Source organism: Molothrus ater, chromosome Z (assembly GCF_012460135.2).
Source record: "Molothrus ater isolate BHLD 08-10-18 breed brown headed cowbird chromosome Z, BPBGC_Mater_1.1, whole genome shotgun sequence".
NCBI lineage: Eukaryota > Metazoa > Chordata > Aves > Passeriformes > Icteridae > Molothrus > Molothrus ater.
The window spans coordinates 61273845-61292638 of record NC_050511.2 but is presented as its reverse complement, the minus strand read 5'-3'; the positions used below and the strand labels follow the sequence as shown (position 1 = coordinate 61292638).

At 40.2% G+C, this 18794-nt stretch overlaps 1 protein-coding gene across 2 annotated transcripts in view; it reads left to right on the top strand.

Annotated features, from left to right (window-relative positions):
* Positions 1–10578, top strand: part of MCTP1 (multiple C2 and transmembrane domain containing 1) — a 211801-nt gene extending 201223 nt beyond the window's left edge. For both annotated transcript variants that reach the window (XM_036403021.2, XM_036403020.2), the window contains 4 exons: positions 1133–1242; positions 3935–4044; positions 7438–7535; positions 8581–10578. In XM_036403021.2, the coding sequence (XP_036258914.1) occupies positions 1133–1242; positions 3935–4044; positions 7438–7535; positions 8581–8652 (390 nt within the window). In that variant the 3' untranslated portion in view covers positions 8653–10578. The remainder of the gene's footprint in view (positions 1–1132; positions 1243–3934; positions 4045–7437; positions 7536–8580) is intronic.
* Positions 10579–18794: the final 8216 nt, after the last annotated feature.

Sequence of the window (18794 nt, the reverse complement as noted above, 5' to 3'; positions counted from 1 at the left end):
GCTCTTTCTGAAGTGCTTGGTTTATAAATTGCACTGAATCACTGAAAGTAGTTTTCTCATCTCTGTCTGCTTCTCTTGTGGTTGGTTTTTAGAAAACCTGTATTCTCTAACTAAATACTTTCAAACATCTTCACAGGTAATCTTGACAACACCATTGTCAGTGAACCAGTAATGTTGAAACTATTAAATGATAAATTATGTTTTTTCCCAATCTAATTTATTAAGATAGCAAAAATGTCAACAAAATGAGTGAACAAATATTCTGTCTGATAGCTACAGCATCAGAGGAAGAATAGAAAAATTAAATGCAACATGTATTTCTTAGATGTTGAACTTTGGAGTCAATGACAAAGACCGTTGTATCATGTGGTTTGTGATTACAAAAAGTTGAACTTCGTTAATGAAATATTGTCCTCAGAGTACAAAATTTTCTTTCTTATTTTCAGAAAACAATAATCATGTTCACACTTGCTAGGGTAATACAGCAACAACCCATTGGAAATGCTGAACATAACCTTCTGTCTGTCTGTGGTCTGGAAAAAAAATTAAGAGAAACTATTTTTTTTTCCATGGTGATACTTCATTTTAATCCCATTTAACACAGCATTGTTAGTGGATTTGATCCTGCCAACATGTTTAGATTTAGAGATAAATATCTGGGGGAAAAAGAACAGCTTTCTATAGGAGCTGAGTTTTTCTGGTTTCTTGCTCAATGCTTTCCACTAGAAATGTTTATTATTTTCCTCTGCTTACATCAGCTCAAGAACCAGCATTTCAATAAAACTGCCTTTATTCCACCTTATGACTCTTGTCACTTGAAAGAGCACACAACATACAAGATTGGCACCTTCAGCATGTTTAAAACCTTGAGACCTGGCTTATTCAAATATGTGTTTAGAAACTAATGCAGTGACAGACAAAATTGTGTGGAGCACAGCATATATACTAAACCATATGTGTTGCAATAAGCACTATTTACAGGACAAGAAATTGTTGTCTTATTGCCAGGTTTTACCAATTCTTTTACATGAATCTGTAACACAGGACCTTTTGAAACTTAACTGATAGCTACACAATCCTTTTCCTACAGTCAGAAATTCTTTTACTCAACTACTCCTATTCTTTTATTTAGGACAGTGAAAAGAAAGGATTTATGAATAGACTTTATGCCATCCAGGAGGTGTGTGTCACTGTCCAGAATATCCTAGATGAAATTGCTTCCTTTGGTGAGAGGATCAAGAAGTAAGTGCTGACACAGGTGCTGGATTGCTCTCCAATACTCTTTAACATCTTTTTTCATGCAGAGATATGTTAGATTTTTACTTACTTCTTCCAGGGGAGTCCATCGTTCAAACTCAACTATATTTACTTTGCTCTATGGAGGCCCTCGCTCAGTGGAAATTCTCTTACATTAATTCTGGAGTTTAGAACTATATTAATTGGGACAAAAATCAAAAGTAAGGGTTTTAAGTAAAAGAGAAAGAGCATATTGTTATGAGGTTGTTATTTAAAAGCAATAATAAAAAATGCAATTTTGATAAAGGAAATAAGCAGAATTGAATAGGAGTTTCATATTTTAAGGATGTAAATATGTTCCCTTGCTAGAAGTTTTATTTATTGGTCAGCAAAACCTTTCCTTTAGAGTATTTGTAATTTGTAACACCTAATACATAATATATAAAAATTGCCAACAAATCTGGACATTAAAAAGAGAGGTTCTGAGATGTACTACAGGAAATGTATTGGTGTGTTTCTGGCATGGTCAATGGACAGCAGCACAAGGTTTATTACTTGAGGTCAGACAGGTTCCAGACCTTCAGCTGCAAAATATGGAAAGGATTGACTTGGTGTTCTGCATCTTGAAAGCCGAGAGCATCTTACCACTACCCAATTCACTTTTGGAAGTGAATTTTAGGAAACCTATGCCTTGGGTGGAGGTCAGTCTGCAGGAATCCTGAGGATCATCTCTAAGACTGTCCTGTTCATTCTCGACAAAATGGGCATTGCCATTTATTTGTTTAAGAACAAAGTTCCTGATAGGAAAGCCTGGGAAAGTGTTCCCATAGGGACAATTCCAGGCAGGCTTTATTCACAGCAGGAGAGGCAGGTGCAAGCATATTGTATCACACAAGTTCTCCAGTTAGAAAAATGAACCAGTCTCTGAAAAAAGTCCTTTATCAAAAGGCTATTCGTGGAAGTTGTCTTGATGATTAAGTAGTTCTAATTGTGCATTTTGGAGGTAGGGTTTGTTCTCTTATATACCAGATGAGAGCTACAGAATTTTGTAAACTGAGTGAGACTATAAATCTTTGTAATTTGTTCCTAAAACTATAATGGGAAACCTGTACTGAATGCCGTGTTAACACAGCCCATAAGGAGCTTTGCTAAGTGAGGAGCCAGTGCTCCCACACATCATGGTGTGTCTGTGATGATTGCACAAAGCCGAGTCACAGGAACATGAGCAGACCCTCAACCTTCTGTTCATCCCAAATGCCTACAGAAAAGGGGAAAAGAGCAGGTGTCCCCTGAGGATAAAGGGAGGCATCCTACACTAAGTGATACTAACATAATGCTAGTGGAGACATGTCAAAATTGCCAAGGAAAAAAGAAGACAAATAAACAGGAAGCCAGAGCTCATAATGAAAAATATGGCTTGCAATTCAGGTAATTGCAATTATTCATCTAGAGAAGCCAAAATTATGTGATCACAATGATTGAGAATGTAGCTAGTAGGAATACTTTAAAGTGAATCATTAAACTATTTAGATTTAAAGCCACATTATCTTCTGGATAAATGTCATCCAACACTTTTGAGATGGCAGTGCTTTCACTGAACAAATACACCAAGCCAGGCTACCCTTAACCAACGTTCCTATGGTATGTATGTATAAAATTATCATCTGGTCTTTCTCTCTTCATTGAACGCAGGAGTTGGAGACCGACAGCACCCTTTCCAAGATCCATTAACTCTCCCTCACACCTCAATTTTGCAGAATGTGGCAGAGTTTTATCAGAATAGAGTCTGGGACCCTTAGTGAGGATGTTTTTATCTGTGACTTTTTTTGGAAAGGTAATATCCTGCAACTCTGATGGGATCCCAGAAATTCTCTTCCTTTATTCATAGAAAAAAACCCTTTACTTATTTCAGGGGTTTTTAATTATATTTTTTTTAAATTTTGACATCCAGGGGGTTTTTATTTCTTCCCTCAACCACTGCTGTTGCATTATCCCTGTCTTCATGACTAACTTTTTCTACGCCCTCTTTCCCCACCCCCCCCCCAGCCCTCTCCTTCTTATGCACATGTATGAGTCTCCACCTTTGCATAGACATGCACTTGCCTTTTCCTTTTCCCCCAGAACTGGAAGGCACCTGGCTGAGGAGTGCGCCTGTACCTCAGACAGAGCTGAATGTCCCTTTTCAGCCTTTAACTCCTTGTGCTATCCTTAAAGTGGAATAGGGAGGAGATAAAACAAGAAAGCCTTAGCAGTAGTTCTTACAACTATTGTATCCTACTCTACCATGGTGTTGAGAAGGGAATGGAGATTGCCTGTGCGAGTACATTTGGAGAGTAAGGATCTCTGTGGGTTTTTCCTGGGGCTGAAACTGGGGTTAGGCACTGAGATTTCCAAAAAGCAGAGCAGTGATTCACCTGGCAGATGTGCACTGCTGGGCTGGGAGAGGTGAAACTCAGCAGGCAAGTGGGCAAAGCTAGGACCTCCTTTCATTTCTACTGACACTGGATCCAAGCCCAGGCTCTCCCTGATGAATGACAAATGCATCCATGCTTTCATTAGTAGACTCAGTTTGTCCTTCCGGATGGAAACTGACACTTCTCCCACTGTCCTTTCCTCTTTTATTGGCTTTGTTGGCCTACCTCAGTTCTGACTTTTGTTAATTTTTCTTCAGTCCTGACTTTTGTGAATTTCTCTTTAGTACATTCAACTGGACTGTCCCATTCCTGAGCTGGCTGGCAATTGTTGCCCTCTCTGTGTTCACCATCATCCTGTATTTCATTCCACTGAGATACATTGTCCTTGTCTGGGGTAAGTAAAGCCCTTTTAAACTGTCTGTATTGCTTTAAAAACCTGGTTTTTAATGGATGACTTACACTGACACTACTTTTTGGTATTTATGGTCATGAAGCTACCCTATAATGGAATTAGGCATGTTAGTTAACAGCAACACTGTAACTATTTAGGCCCACCTGCAAAATGCATTTTTCTTGGCTGACATTTTAGACTTAATCATACTATAAACTTTTAGCCATGAGGATTCTTCATATATCAAAGTGTAGCTTTGTCCAGATATGACTCTGATTTATTTTCACCACTTACGCACAATCAGAGGCATTTCAATCTATATAGTGCATTTAGGACAATACTCCTTTTTTACTGCAGTACTTTATCTTGTGTAAGCGTATGCAAACATAGCAGCAAGAAACCTGTTTAAGGGGTCATCTTTAGTTAGACAGAAAGGAATAAATGGTATTTGGCTGGTTGATAATGAACAGAAACTCTGGGCATGTAGGGGGATGGAATTATGATTGATCCAAGCTTTCACTAGTTGTGCTTATATCTATTCTTTATACTGATTCTTAAAAAGCTACTGTTACCACATCTGTTGTAAATAATGCTCCAGGTTTTCATTTGTATATCTTTTCATACTTCTTACACCACCAGCTGCTATACCCAGTAACACAGACTTATGAAGAGCAGAGTGGCCAGATTTTCTTTCTTAAGAATAGCAGTCACTCTTTTGTGAAAAAGTTTTGAATTCAGGAGACAGCATAAAATCATTGAACTGACTCCAAAGAATTTTTTTTTGTTTATCAGTCAGTATTAGTAATTTTCCTAGAATGTTTTCCCAAATGATCATAGCTGAAACAATAAAGAAGATATGAACAAAAGTATTTCTACAGAATGAACAAAAGCAAGCATATGGGCTTCCTTTCTTTTCCTTCTTTGACTTTTACTTCTTCCTCCATACCATGCATCACTTAAGTGTAACCCAGACTTAGTTCGTTCCCAAAATTTCATTTCTTCTAGCATGCACACAGGAAGTTCAAAGTATTTGTCTGTCATTTTTCAGACAGGTCTGACGTCTTGCTTTTTTACATCAGATTTGATACAATAATCTGAGATTATAATACCCCTCCAAGATCCACATAACTGTAGAGCCAGAATGTTCTTTGAAAAGCTCATGACTCATACCCCTGGAAGTGTCACACTCCCACAGAAATATCTCTGTTTCAGATAAGGCAGAGTCTCAACTCCCAAGCCTCCCAAACCATGGATGGATAATGTAAGCATAAATTATTATAAATGCACCTTGCACTCTCTGCATCTCTTCTCTCCCTGCCTTCAAGTTACATAGGCTATGGAGATATAACTTCAAGCCCCTTGGTTCACTAGAGGTTTTGACTCCACATTTTTCTCCTGCATTTCAGTTCAGGTGACTTTTTACTCAGAAAGTGTATGTGGATCCCTTCTTTAGGAATCTTTTTCTCTTGCATCATGGCAGGAGACCAGACAGGTATTGCATAGGTGCAGGTCCCACAATCCAGACCTCCTCAGGGTGAAATGAATTCTCACAGAGCCCTGTTATGCTGAGAACAGCTTTGAGCATCTGTTCCTTCAAAAATTGCAGTATTCCAAACACCTACCTGTTTTCTCCATTACTGTATGTTTCTAGCCTCTCCTGTGTATATTTCTTCAACGTATTCATCCATCCTGCCTGTGGGAAGCCATTGATTTCTCTTTTTTGACTTAGTTCCATAGGAATGTTTGAGCTGGTCTGTAGCAGCATCTATCCATTTTGTTCCTTGGAAGGCAGAGTTTTTAAATTAAAATTTCTTCATATTACATGTCATCTTTTGTATAGCTGTCTTTCTTCTGTGCATCCCTAGGGTCTGCTCCTTTCAGCCTGCCCTAGCAAGAAATTCTCCATCCTTTCCTGGCTGTGTCTCTCCCAGTGGAGACTACCGGTCCTTGAAGATGTGGTGTGTTAGGTGGGGTGGAGCAGAAACCACTTCTCCATCCTAATCCCATTTGATGAAGTGCTGAGTCCTGGTAACAGCTACAGCTGTTAATGTGGAAAAAACTGTAATTATTTTAATCTGAAAATTTTCAAACTGTTGGAAAAGACCAATCTCCTTGTTCTATTCTGCTTCTCCTGTAGTGTCTCCTCTCATTTGTGCAGCACTTTTCCTTTCTTGAGGTTTCACATGCTGACTGGTATTTTTCTTTATCAGATGTGATAAAGTGAGATCATACCACCAGAACTCACCCATGAGTTGTCCAGTGGCCATGTGCAATGAACAATGGCGTTCAACCTTAAATTAGCAGTCACTTCCTGATGCAGAACCTCTTCTTAAACAAAGGTGTTTGAAGGTCAGATGTTCCTTCTGAACACTCACTATCAAACACCATATAAAGGGAGGGCAGCATCTCCTATCTGCACTGCAGAACTGAGGATTCAAGCAGTGGAATGCTGTGGTTGTTGTCGACACTGAATCTTGAATGCCCTATCCAAAGGCTATATGTCCTTGCTAAACCTTTCTGAAAAGTGTGGGCACCAAAGACTTTGTGGAAGATAAACTATGTAATCTTATATCTGATAGAGCCTGGATAAATTACATAGGAAGGCATATTTTAATCATGTCCTGGCTTTCTCCTGCTCACATGAGAGTCAGTGCAGTTTGCACTGTTCCTGTCCATGTTTTACACATGTGTTCCCAGAGCCCACAGACCAGGTTCTCAAAGTCTATGAATCTGACTCGGTATGTAATTAAGAAAATATATCTAATTTAAAAGCCTGCTTCCTGATTATTTTGTGGATGATTTTTCTTGGTGCTTCTGAATACTAATTCTCAATAGGCATTATAAGACCATGAAGTCTAAAGGAGACATATCCTCTCTCCTCTGCACTGCTATAAGCTTGTCTCTACCTGTCATTCTCACACAGAGGTTTGTGCAAACTCCTCTAAAGGTTTCATATGATGCAGACTTCATGCTTCCCATATATTTCATTGTCCTTAGCATGAAAAATACTTTCTTTGAATATTCTGAATCTTATATGAATTTTGTGTCCTCCAATTAAGCCCAATTCTGCTCATCCTCTCTGTTTCAGAAATTAAGTACTTTTTATGCCTCTGCTTTTCCCAACTTCCTCATAATAATCACAGTTTCTGTGACTTTCCAAAAAATATATATTGAAGGAATTTGAAAATGTCCCTAGAACTTTTGCATTTTGAAACAGGGAACCACAGAAGCAGAGTCCAACCTTTGGAGCCCGAGTTTACAATTCATGCATTCATTCAGTGCTACTGTCAGGATTCAGAATGGATCCTAAAATCTGTTTTAAAACTTTGACAAAAGTATGTATCTTTTGAAATCATATATCTTATGATAGTAACATTTGAACTTTCACTTTTGCAGGCATCAATAAATTTACAAAGAAGATTCGAAATCCATACGCAATTGATAACAACGAGCTACTTGACTTTCTGTCCAGAGTCCCTTCTGATGTGCAAGTGGTGTGTATAATTATTTTATTTTACAATTTTTAAAGCAATTATTTTGATTTACTATTATATTCTTTGGCAGAAAAAAATTGCAAACTCAAGCTGAGGACAGTCCATTAACCAGACAGAGGCTGCTAGATCTTTATCCAATGAGAAAAAAGTTCCAGCATTGGTTGTGCCTCTTAGGATCCTTGGAAAAAAATCAGTAGAAGGACAAGTATTTGTGAGATGGTAGCTAGAGCTTGTATTAAGCAGCATCCAGCATGATGTGAATCTGATTGGGATAAGGCACTGTACAGGAAACACTGGAGCTGTGGGTCTCAGAAGCAAGAGAAGGAACAGGAAGGTCAAATAATAGAAGAGGCAGGCAGCATTGCTCAGCACTCTGAGAACACTTTGGCCTTTCCCTTCCAAGGGGTGAAAGCTTTTGCTGTGGCCACAGTTCCACTGGGCTCATAAATTCCTTTCAAAAAAAAACCCCAAAAAAAGCTGGTTGTGAGTTACAAGCTTTTATGATGCAGTACACAATCCCCAGAGAGCATGCAAGATTTAAGATAGCATCAAGCACATAAATCACATCCAGTGTCACAAAGATTATAGACTTCCCATACTTCTAGTTTCAGTTCAGAGCTGGTATTAGGTAGGAGATAGAGGTGAGAACACTCTCTCTGTATCTGATACCCTCTGAGGTAGGCATTTAGAAATAACCAAGCTTTTAAGAAACATTATGAAGAATGGTATCCAATATGGTCAAGATGATAATGTTTATTGTCTGCTAGAGCTCATGGAGAAAACAAAAAAAAACTAGTCTTTTCTAAGTTTACATCAGCATGCAGTGCTATTTCCTGGGAGGATATTCCTAGTGTTGGTTTTCCTTCTTATTCTAGATCTGTCATTCTGGTGTTGGTGAATCACATCTGCAAATCCTGTGTTGTTTTTAGGGGAAAATCTTCTTTTTTTTAACCTTTTATCCCCTGTCAGAAAAAAAAGTGTATCTTTCTTTTTTCCTAACAAGTGCCACCTGACAACTTTCTTTCTGAACTTTGTGTTTAAACAGATGCAATACCATGAACTGAAACAAGATCCTACTCACAGCCCAAGCAAGAGAAAGAAAAACAATCTTGCCTAGCCAACTTCATGTGTTGAGGAGACCAGCATCTGCCAGGGGAAGATAAAAGAGCAAGCCTAAGAAGAGTTTCCTTTCTCTAAGATTTTTATTTATCTTGCCTTTTTATCTACTGGGGAGATTTTGTAACAGTATTCAAAGGTGGAAAATGATTGCTCGTGGAAAATCTATTTCTCATTGTTAGGACATTTGTTTCAAGTAGGGTTTTTGTCATTTTAAAGCCTTGTTAGAAATAATATAACACATTAAATGAGTCAATCGAAAATGGAGAATATATATTGCTACTTGGTGGTCAAAGATACGTGAGATAGTCAAATCATGCTAACTAAACCTACAAAACACTAAATCTGACTCAGAAATTTCTCATATTTTATTTGTGAGCCTTCATATTTTTATCCAGTTAGTCATCATTACAATTTTCTATGTTTTATATATTGCAAGAGAAATACAATGTAGTGGAGCCTACTGCACTTATGTTTTAGTAGATTTTTTTAAACTTCAGACCCCAATGTTAACTTCTGGTGCAACATTTTTCTATGTGGTAGGGCTGCTTATAAGACAGTGAGAAACACCAAGTGCAAATCTCTTTGTGGAGCTCCCAAAAGCAGTTCCTGCTGTCTTTATCATTCCATTTTAAGACCTAAAAATCTCTGTTTCAAAATACTGCCAGGTTTGTAACTGATTGCCTGTCATATTTTTCTACGTGTACCAGTAGTCTTCATTTGTACTACATAGCTTAGCTCTAATGGGTAAAACTAACTCCATACTGCTTTGGGTGTCATACTATGAACACTTTTTTGTGCACATAACTATTTTAATATGGATATCTTGCAGAAGAGGTTTTTCATTTAAATCACAAGATCATATTAATATGCTTTATGGTATAACATTGCCTGTTACCAATGTAAAATACCGTGTAGAGGAAAAAAAATGCAGTTGTGGTAAAACTGATACACCAGGGTTTTCTCCTTAGTTAATAATGTCAGTTCTTCTGATACAATCTTTCCCTACTGCATGGAAACTGCATTATCTTATAAATTACATGGAACATAGATGAGAAACATTTACATTTCAAATGTCTTAGTGGCCACTGCATAACGAGTACTTGGGGATATATTCTGGTAGCTGCATGCAGACTTCTACACTCAGCTCCCCACATAGTGAGCAGAGACTCATTCCTGAGGGACTACCTGTGCACAGCTCCTCATTATTAGTTCCCAGTGACATTAAAGGGGATTTTTTGCCCAGGGGAGAATGACAGGACTGCATCCTCAAGGGGGGCTGTGGTCCTCTCTGGATTACCTCTCACTGGTTGCAATTGCAGATAAAGTTATATTGCACTACTCTAAAAATACTTTTTGAAAAGTCTATTTAGAAATACTTTGCAAGCACATCTGAATATGTATTTGTCCAAAGAAATATGTGTTAGTTGCATTGCTTATGAAGGATCATCCTGGATTTCTTTGTTTTGCAGATAAGATGATAGCCAAGTTCTTATGTGACAGTAACTTTGATCCTTCTGTTTGTATATTTAAAAGAATGCTAATCAAATGAATGCTCTGTAGAAAGCCTTGGACTTAAACAAGCTCTTATTACATCATGACTTTGAAAGAGTTTAATTTTGCAGCTTGTGTAACCTTTTGGCTGTATCCTACCTGAAGAGCAACATACTATTGGTGAAATCAAAGGCACTGGTCAGCCTATTTTGTTTTAAAAGAAACAAATTTGTGACTAAACAAGATGTGAATGTTTGTTGCCTGTTGTCAGTTTTGCACATTTCTTTAATACACTGCAAGCCTTGTACCTTAACATTGCCCACCAGCCTGCGTGTTGTCTTTTTTTTTGTACACAATTTCAAATGTCTGCTTCGGTGGTAATATCTAAGCTGGTTATGCATGTTTCCAGAATTAAACACACTTCTAAGCATCAGTCTCTTAGATATTCTTAAGCCTCTGTCTTTGAAATCCTATGTTGTCATTTTTCTATGAGCGCTGTGATGGGCAAGTGAATTTCTTTGGGCAGGCTTTCAGTATTTTAAGTTCCCTAACATGCAGGGATGGGGGCGGGGGGAGGGGAGACAACAAACATCTGTTTGTTGAAAAATGGTGAACTCCTTTTAAATGCCTCAGTCACTCAAAATTGATCTCACTGAAAATATAATAAAATATAAATAAAATATAAAACACACAGAGGCAAGGCTAAGAATGCTTATTGATTAAATACTATTCTCCTGCCACAACAAGACAATTTAAAATCACAATTAAAATAGTTTGTGAGGGAACCCATTTTCACTATTTCCAGTTTGTCTATGCTGCTTTGTGTAGGTGGCCTCTGTAAAGAGCCAATCCTGTCTTATGCCATGACTATTCCAACATATCTTCCTTTTCCAGACTGATTCTGAAGTCCATTTCTAACCTGTTGGATTTGGCAGGCTTTATTCTGAAAGCAACTTGTCTGTTCATAAACAACCAAAAAAGAATAAGGCATCTCACAATCATGAAATTGTCTCTGTTCTCAGTAAATAAAATTTAACTTCATGTGAGTTCATAGAAAATTATTAGTTAAGTTGGATGTCAGAGCACTCAGAATTCACTAAGGCTGATTAATCTGAGAGGCTGTTGTTACATTCCTGCTGATAACTCCCAGTACAGAGCTTGCTTACCCTGTTTTTACAGTGGTTCCTCTTTGTAGAAACACCTAAGTATTTTTCATAATAGCAATGACCTTTAACTAGAAGAGCTGCTGTATTATAATTTTGTATTTTAAATCTAAGTGCAATAACCCTCAAGTTTTTTTTGCTATTGCAATTAAACCAACAGTGGAATAACAAGAAAATAATTAAGCAGTCTGCATACAGTCTATCAGCTAATTTGGTCCCCTAGAGCATAGGCTTCACGAACAAGAGGAAGAGCTGCCAGCAAATGCACTGCATGATGCTAAGGTATTTAATATGAAGATAATTCAGGAGCATGAAGCAAAGGAGGTAAAGGAAAACTTATTTCTTTCATCATTGTTAGATTACACGTGTTACAAAACATAATGAAAAGCTTTGCAGCTCTCTGCTAAGCAGGCAGGGTTCCCAACCAGTGGTTTAACTGACTTGCGGTTCACACAGAGATTGAGTGCTTTGTGGCAGAAACTCTTCAGGTGACACTGACTCACTTGCATATGCACCTCAACTCCCAAAGTCTGCTCCAAGCCTCTACCACCTCCTCACTGAATGGCAACAGCAAAAGGTATTGGCTTTTTGTTGAGCTGGGTACTCAACAAAAATATCTCTTTTCCAGTGGTGTTTTTGCCACATTATAGGACTGACCTTGTTGATTTCCAGTTTGGTGCACTGACCATTTCTCTGACTTGCAAAACTTTAGGCCTCAGAAGCAGACTGCAGGGCATGTATATCCTTGAGTTACATTCATAAAAGGAGTTTTTTTGCTGCCTCTTGAAAAATATGGTAAAAAAAAGAAAAATATTTTTCTTCCCTATAGGATTTCTAGCCCTGGGACATTTAACAAGCTCAACAAGCAAATGTACTTGTATCAGGAGGAGTCTGTTGTTTACAGTCATGAGATAATGACTTGATCAAAAGAAATGAGCCTGGAGAGTAAAGCAAGACCTTTCCTATGCTGTGTTTGTATTATTCAGGCTGAGTGTTCCTGAACATATCTGTTGGGAAAAGGGAAAAAGAAATGGGGAAGGATTGCTTAAATAAAATATTTACTGAAAAATGGGGTAACTACCAAATGTATCTTAAATTCTTGCAAGTTTTTTTTTTTTTTTAAGGACTGGGATTTGAGTAAAAAGTCTTTCTGCACTATGTTTCTAGAAGTATCTTTCTTACTTAGAAGAAAGTTTAGTCACTGCAATTTGCTGAGGCAGAGCACAGTTTTGAGAAGACAGGGTTGGAAAAGAGTTGGGAAAGAATTATAATGGATTATAATGCTGGAAGCAGCCTGTTCCTGTTCTCTCTTCACAATGCAGATACGTACTTTCCCCTGACATGCTCATGACAGGTCAAAACCACAGTTACATTCACATAGTTCCAAGAGCCACCCCATTCCCCACCTCTTCCCAACTTCAGACACTGCTGATGGCATGCCATGGAGGTGTCCCTACACTTCTCAATGTCAAGGGTCCCTCTCTCCTTTTGTCCGCTTTGGCCTCACTCCCCTCATGACCAAACTCTTCATTTCCTGATCACCTGGTCACCACTGATACTAACAATTAAACCTTAACTAGAAACTGTTTGCCATGTCATCCTTTCCTGCTTCTTCTCCCTGTTTGTTCTTTTGATAGGCTGCTTTTCCTCACCCACATTCTTTGACTAATTCACCTTCTTATAGGTACAACTCCTAGACAATAAGGTCACAAAGCTTCAGCTGCTGGTTTCGTGCCAGCACTTCAGGTTTCCCTCACATATCTCCTACCTGAAGATCAATGTTTGGTTTCTCACTGCTGCATTAAGCAGTCATACATGTCTTTCATCAGCTCTGCTTCTCTTGGACCTGTAGTGACTCCCATCTAGACCAACCTCCTCAGGCATTCAGACTTTTTTGACTCCTCACTCCCTGGTGGTGACATATTTTGAAGCTGTTCTCTATGATAGTACAGAAAAGAATAGTCGAGGAAATTTAGGTTAAAGGAAAAGAAATTTCTGGAAGTTGTATAACTGTTCCTGCAATATGCATGCATCTTGCTGTTGGTTACTGGCTTCTAAAATGTCTGAGCTTGCAGTTTTGCTCTGCTCCAGTTAAACAATTTGGACCTCTGCATGATTTGCATCCAGACACAGTAGTCATTTGATCTGGGGGAAAAACAATTCATATAAATGCATGCCAAAGCAGAAAACCTGTAGTTTATAAAGTTTGTGTCTAAAATTGGCAATTGCAGCAAGCATGGGTTGCTTGGGGTTGAAGAGGATTGTTTTTATGTATTCTCCATCACAGAAATTAGGCTTTCACTATGCAATTTACTGTTCTTTGTAAAATCCTCTGATTCATAATTAAATACAGCACTATGATTTTTGCTGTTTGGGTTCCTTCTCTACAGGGTAATGTGTAGGCTGCACTTTCAGTAGACATTTTCATAACAAAGAGTGGCATTTGAAAAGGAAATTAATTTTTTAATTAGCTGGCACTTTCCGTCACTTGTTGTCAAAGCTGTCAAGTGCCAGGAAGTTTAAAGCCAGGGTTTATGTTTACCGTTTTAAAGTTGTGATAAAGCAACGTTCTGATAAAGTGAAGGGAGAGTCAAAAGACAATCACAGGTGCACACTCCCTGTACGATGCAGGGAGTTTGCCCCTGCCCATCAGTAGCAGGAAACTGGCCTCATGTATGATTGAGGATGCAGAGCTGAACACTGAAGTGTGCTGTCCCAGAGCTGCCAACACTGGGCATGGCTGACAGTAATTGAGACCATCTTGGCTGTAACAGAGGAGGCTCGAGATGAAGTTCCTGTGAAGAGCTTTATAGAGCATCTGCCCAGCTGCCTTGTCTCAAACAAGTGTATTAGTTCATCATTTTTGTGAGTGCTAATTTAAATGATCAGTATACAACATGAAAATGCATAGTGGTGCAAGAGAAGGAGGGAGTTTCTTGGGCCTCCTCCATATCAACCTGAATGTTAAACCCTCTTTCTAGTATGAATACACAGTTGAGGATACGTGACATACATCACTGCAGCTAACTGAGAAGTCCTGTGCTTTTTAGAAACCACAGTTCCCACTCTGAAACTTCAGTTCCTTTGCACAGAGTGGGCTGACATTAGACAGTAGCCATTCCACTTACTTCACACATTCATAAAACAAGGAAAGGCCACATCTCTCAATGATAAGAAATGTGTCAACTCTGATGTTATTTACAAATAATATGTTTTAAAACTAATTCCTTAGTCCAGAAGTTCAGTGAGTTAATGCAGCTGTCAGCTTTTCTCCTAATTTCAGCCCTATTCAGCCTGTTACCAAAGGCAGACATTTGGCCATGAAAGAATTGCAGATATATAATATGTGTAGTCTCCATATAATAGACTCTGATATTATATGAGGAAATAAATTTTCAATCTTAACTCCGAACCAGGCTTCTTAAGCCAGAGGACACAGATCAGATGGACAAGTCTTTTTCTAAGGCCTGTGACATTAAAATGGAGGAAGTTGGATGGGTGAGCTATTTGATGGTCAAGGAATTGGCTGGATGGCTGCACCCAAAATGTTGCAGCCAACAAACAGCTTGATGTCAAAATAGAGAACAGTAGTAAGTGGTGTGGATGAGGGTGGTGTCCTAGGACCAATACTATTCAGTATCATCATCAATGACATAGTGGGATCGAGCATACTCCTGACATATTTGCAGGTGACACCAAGCTGAGTGGTGCAGTTGATTTGCTGGAGGGTGGGGATGTGTATCAGGTTTTCAAAAATTGAGTGTCTTTTGACTGATGGAAGAAGGATACAGCTTTAAAAACTGGCATGGTTTATATTCAGAGTAGAACTGAAAGCATCCTACCACCCAAACCCACTGCTAAAACATGATGAGGGGTCAGGAGGATGAGCAGGTTACATCAAAGCTTCCCACTCATCAAAGGAAACAGATGGGAAAGCCACTCTTACGTTGTAGCTTGTCTAAAATGAAGACAGAGGTCACTTTCAGCAAGGCTGCTGGAGGGCAGGTACAGACAGGAAGAGCTGTGATTGTGACAGTCTCAGCTCAGATGATGTGAAGCTTCTCCTGCTGCAGCTCCTCAGTTTAAGTGTAGAGGCATGGCACTTGCCCTAGACAGGAAACTGCAGTTTTAGTTTCTGTTCAGTATGGGTGGACTCAAACCCATGATGCATATTTCCTAAGATGATGCTCTGCTAGACATGAGGCTGCTGAGATGAAGGAAGAGGGATAGTGGATCTAGTCCATTAGAGTATCGATGCTCTTTGCAGCTGGAGCTCAGTGGAGAAGAAGATCCAGAACTGACTGTTCAAGAGACAGCAGAGGCAGAGAGGGGCTGCAGCCTTGAAGGCTCCCAGTGGATAACAGAAAAATTTGGAAATATAACTAGCAAAAAATTACACAATTTCCATGAAGATATTGCAGAAAAAAGAGTGTACATATGCTCTCCAGCAGGAGAGAAAAAAAAAAAAGTCTTCTCCTCCTTTGAAGATACTCTGACCTATAGAGATTTCTGGGGAAGGATACACTTTTCAAAGATAAGTTTTCATTCTGCTTTGTAGGGACCTCTCTCCCCCAGTGTCTAGATAGATAGAAGCCTAGAGGGGACCTGAAAGTTTTCCTTTGGAAAAGACACTTGCTAGAAACTCATTTGATTTTTATTTACAGGCCTTTACTTCAAAATCCTGCACAAAATTTGTGCTTAAATTTATAAAGAGCAAATATTTGAAACAACAGCCTGATTGCCTCTTTGTAGTCTGTTATGCAAAGCAAGTTTTTTTGCTCTTTCCACTTGGGCATCCCAAAATGTAGCCCTCTAGCAGAAGCACAGAGTATTGTTCATTGATGGCTTGCCATCACTGTAGGCAAACAAGATAGTACAAAAGCAACCCTTCATGTCTTAAACCTGGTACTTCTGTGGTACAGCATGCACTTGAAAGGGTTTTTTTTAAAATTTGTCGAGAAAGAAAACCAAACTGAACCAAAAAAACCACTGTTTCTGGGTAGAACAGGGTTAATTTTTGCAGTAGCTGGGAGTGGGAATGGCCAGCACAGAGAGGCTGATGCCGGCAGTTTATATACAGACACAAACGGGATGGCACTTCCTGCCATTGCACCTTCTGAAAAAGGACTCTCTTCTGAGGAGAAGGGGTTTCTTTCAGTCAAGAAATTGTGGCAGAGAGAGCTGTCTGGTATTGTCTCTTGTTGGAAGGGTCTCCATTCACCCCTGAACAACTACAGGACCCTGTTAAAGTAGCAGAATATTTGAAAGAAAAATGATGTGGCAATTCCAGAGAGGAGGGAAGTTCTACAGTATGCCTGGACCCTGGCTACTCTTTATTGGACACTATGTGATACTAGACTGCACCCTCAGGGGGAAGAGGAGGAAAGCAGCAAAACAGGCAGTGGGGCCACGCAGACTGCAGGTGAACCGCAGGAACAACCCAGTGCCAGCAGAAGTTGCCCCTCTAAAGAAGAAGAAATCCAAAGCCAAATCCGTTTCTTTAGTAAGGTATGAAGAGGAAGCAGGACCCTCACAACAGGAGGAAGAGGCAGGGCCAGAGATAATCACTGATCTGTATCCCTGGGTGAGCTGTGAGATCTGCAAAGAGATTTCACCACCAGCTGGTTCAGCCCCAGCTGATCCAATGTTACCATGACATGGCCCATGATATGAAACTAGATGGTAGTGAAGCCAAGCAACTGGAATCCCTGTCCCAGGATCTGTCATTGACAAGAGCACTGGGAAGAGGACAGAAGCTCTTAGCCTTTGGAGGTGACTCCTGTCAAGCGTGAGAGAAAGGTTCTCTCTCAGGGATGATGTAGTAGTGCACCCAGGCAGGTGGGGCACCATGGAGAAAGCTATCCAGTATCTGGGAGAATGAGTGTTCTGGAGGTAGTCTCTAGGGATTCAAATAAGGTGCAGTCCCCTGTAGATCTGGATGAGGTCCAGAGTGCGCAACCCACGTGGCAGAAGTTTGGACAGAGCGCAATGATCATCGTACACCAACTCGCTGGCATCCATGTCTGTGACAGGAGGAGAACAAAGTGCTTTAGGTGATTACCTAGCAACATCTTTTTTCCTGCCTACGGACCTGCACCTTGTCTGTGGAAAGACTGTCCAAGACTGTGGACAGACTCAAAAACTTCAGCAGATTAGAAAGGAAATGTCCCTTGCCCCTCCAGTGTGGACCAGAGTCTAAACTATTGGGAGCAATAGTACCCTCTGCTCAAGAGAGAGGGTACAAACCACTAGGTGACCTGTGGCTTTTGCTGTGTGACTCCAGAGAGGATGTAAGGAAATGGGATGAAAAACCCACCTCTGTGCTGGCGGCACAGGTACGTGAGTTGAGAGGAAGAATACCCACCACAGGAAATTCAAGGACAAATGCAGCTCCAGTTTCCAGTGGGCAAGTCCTCAGAAAGTGTAGAAGGTTTGATGTTTTTTCCAATCCTCTTGAAATTCTCCACTTTATATTTACAAGAAGTGAGCAACAAACACCATGACCATAATTAAAGGGGCTCTTCCTCCAGTCAGGTGCAGGAAAACGACAACAGCATTTACTGGACTGTGTGGATCCAATGGCCTGGCATGTCAGTCCCACAGGACTATCAAGATTTAATTGACACCATCATACGACATACCCTGATGCCATTAAGATATTGAGGGGCAGAATCCATCTCTGTTTCTGGGGTGACAGGAGGATCCCAATGTGACTGTCCTGGAAACTGAAGTGACTCTGGCTGGGAACAAATGGCAAACACGCCCCACTGTGACTGGCCCAGAGGCCCTGTGCATCCTGGGCACAGATTGCCTCAGGAGAGGGTATTTCAACATTCCAAAAGGGTATCGCTGGGCTTTTGGGAGAGCTGTAGAGACAGAGGAAGTCAGGCAGCTGAACACCTTGCCTGATCTCTCCCCCTCTGCTGCAGCACTGCTGAGGGCAGAACACCATCACTACCACAGCAGGGCAGCATCGATAACACCACACCAGCCAGGAATCTGTGAACCCCATCCATGAGATGATTCATGGAGAGTCAGGCAGTGGCCAGCAAGACTTGCTCACTCTTTTATGACCCTATGTGGCCAGTGTGTCAGTCAGTGGAGAATGGAGACTGACAGTGGACTACCACGGCCTGAAGGAACTCACACCACCACCGTGCACTGCTGTGCCAGACCTGCTGGAACTTCAGTATGAGCTGGAGTCCAGGACAGCAAAGTGGTGCCACCACTGACTTTGCAAATGTGCTCTTCTCCATGTCTCCAGCAGCAGAGTGCAGGCCACACGGGTTTTTTTGTATTGCATCCAATACACCTGGAACCAACTGCCCAGCGGTGGAAACAGATGCCCACTATTTGCCTTGGACTGATCCACACTGCTCTGGAAAAGGCTGAGGCTCCAGAACACTTGTAAGACATTGAGAATGTCATTGTGTGGGACAGCAGAGCAGAGGAAGTTTTTTAAGGAGAGAAGATAATAGAAACCCTT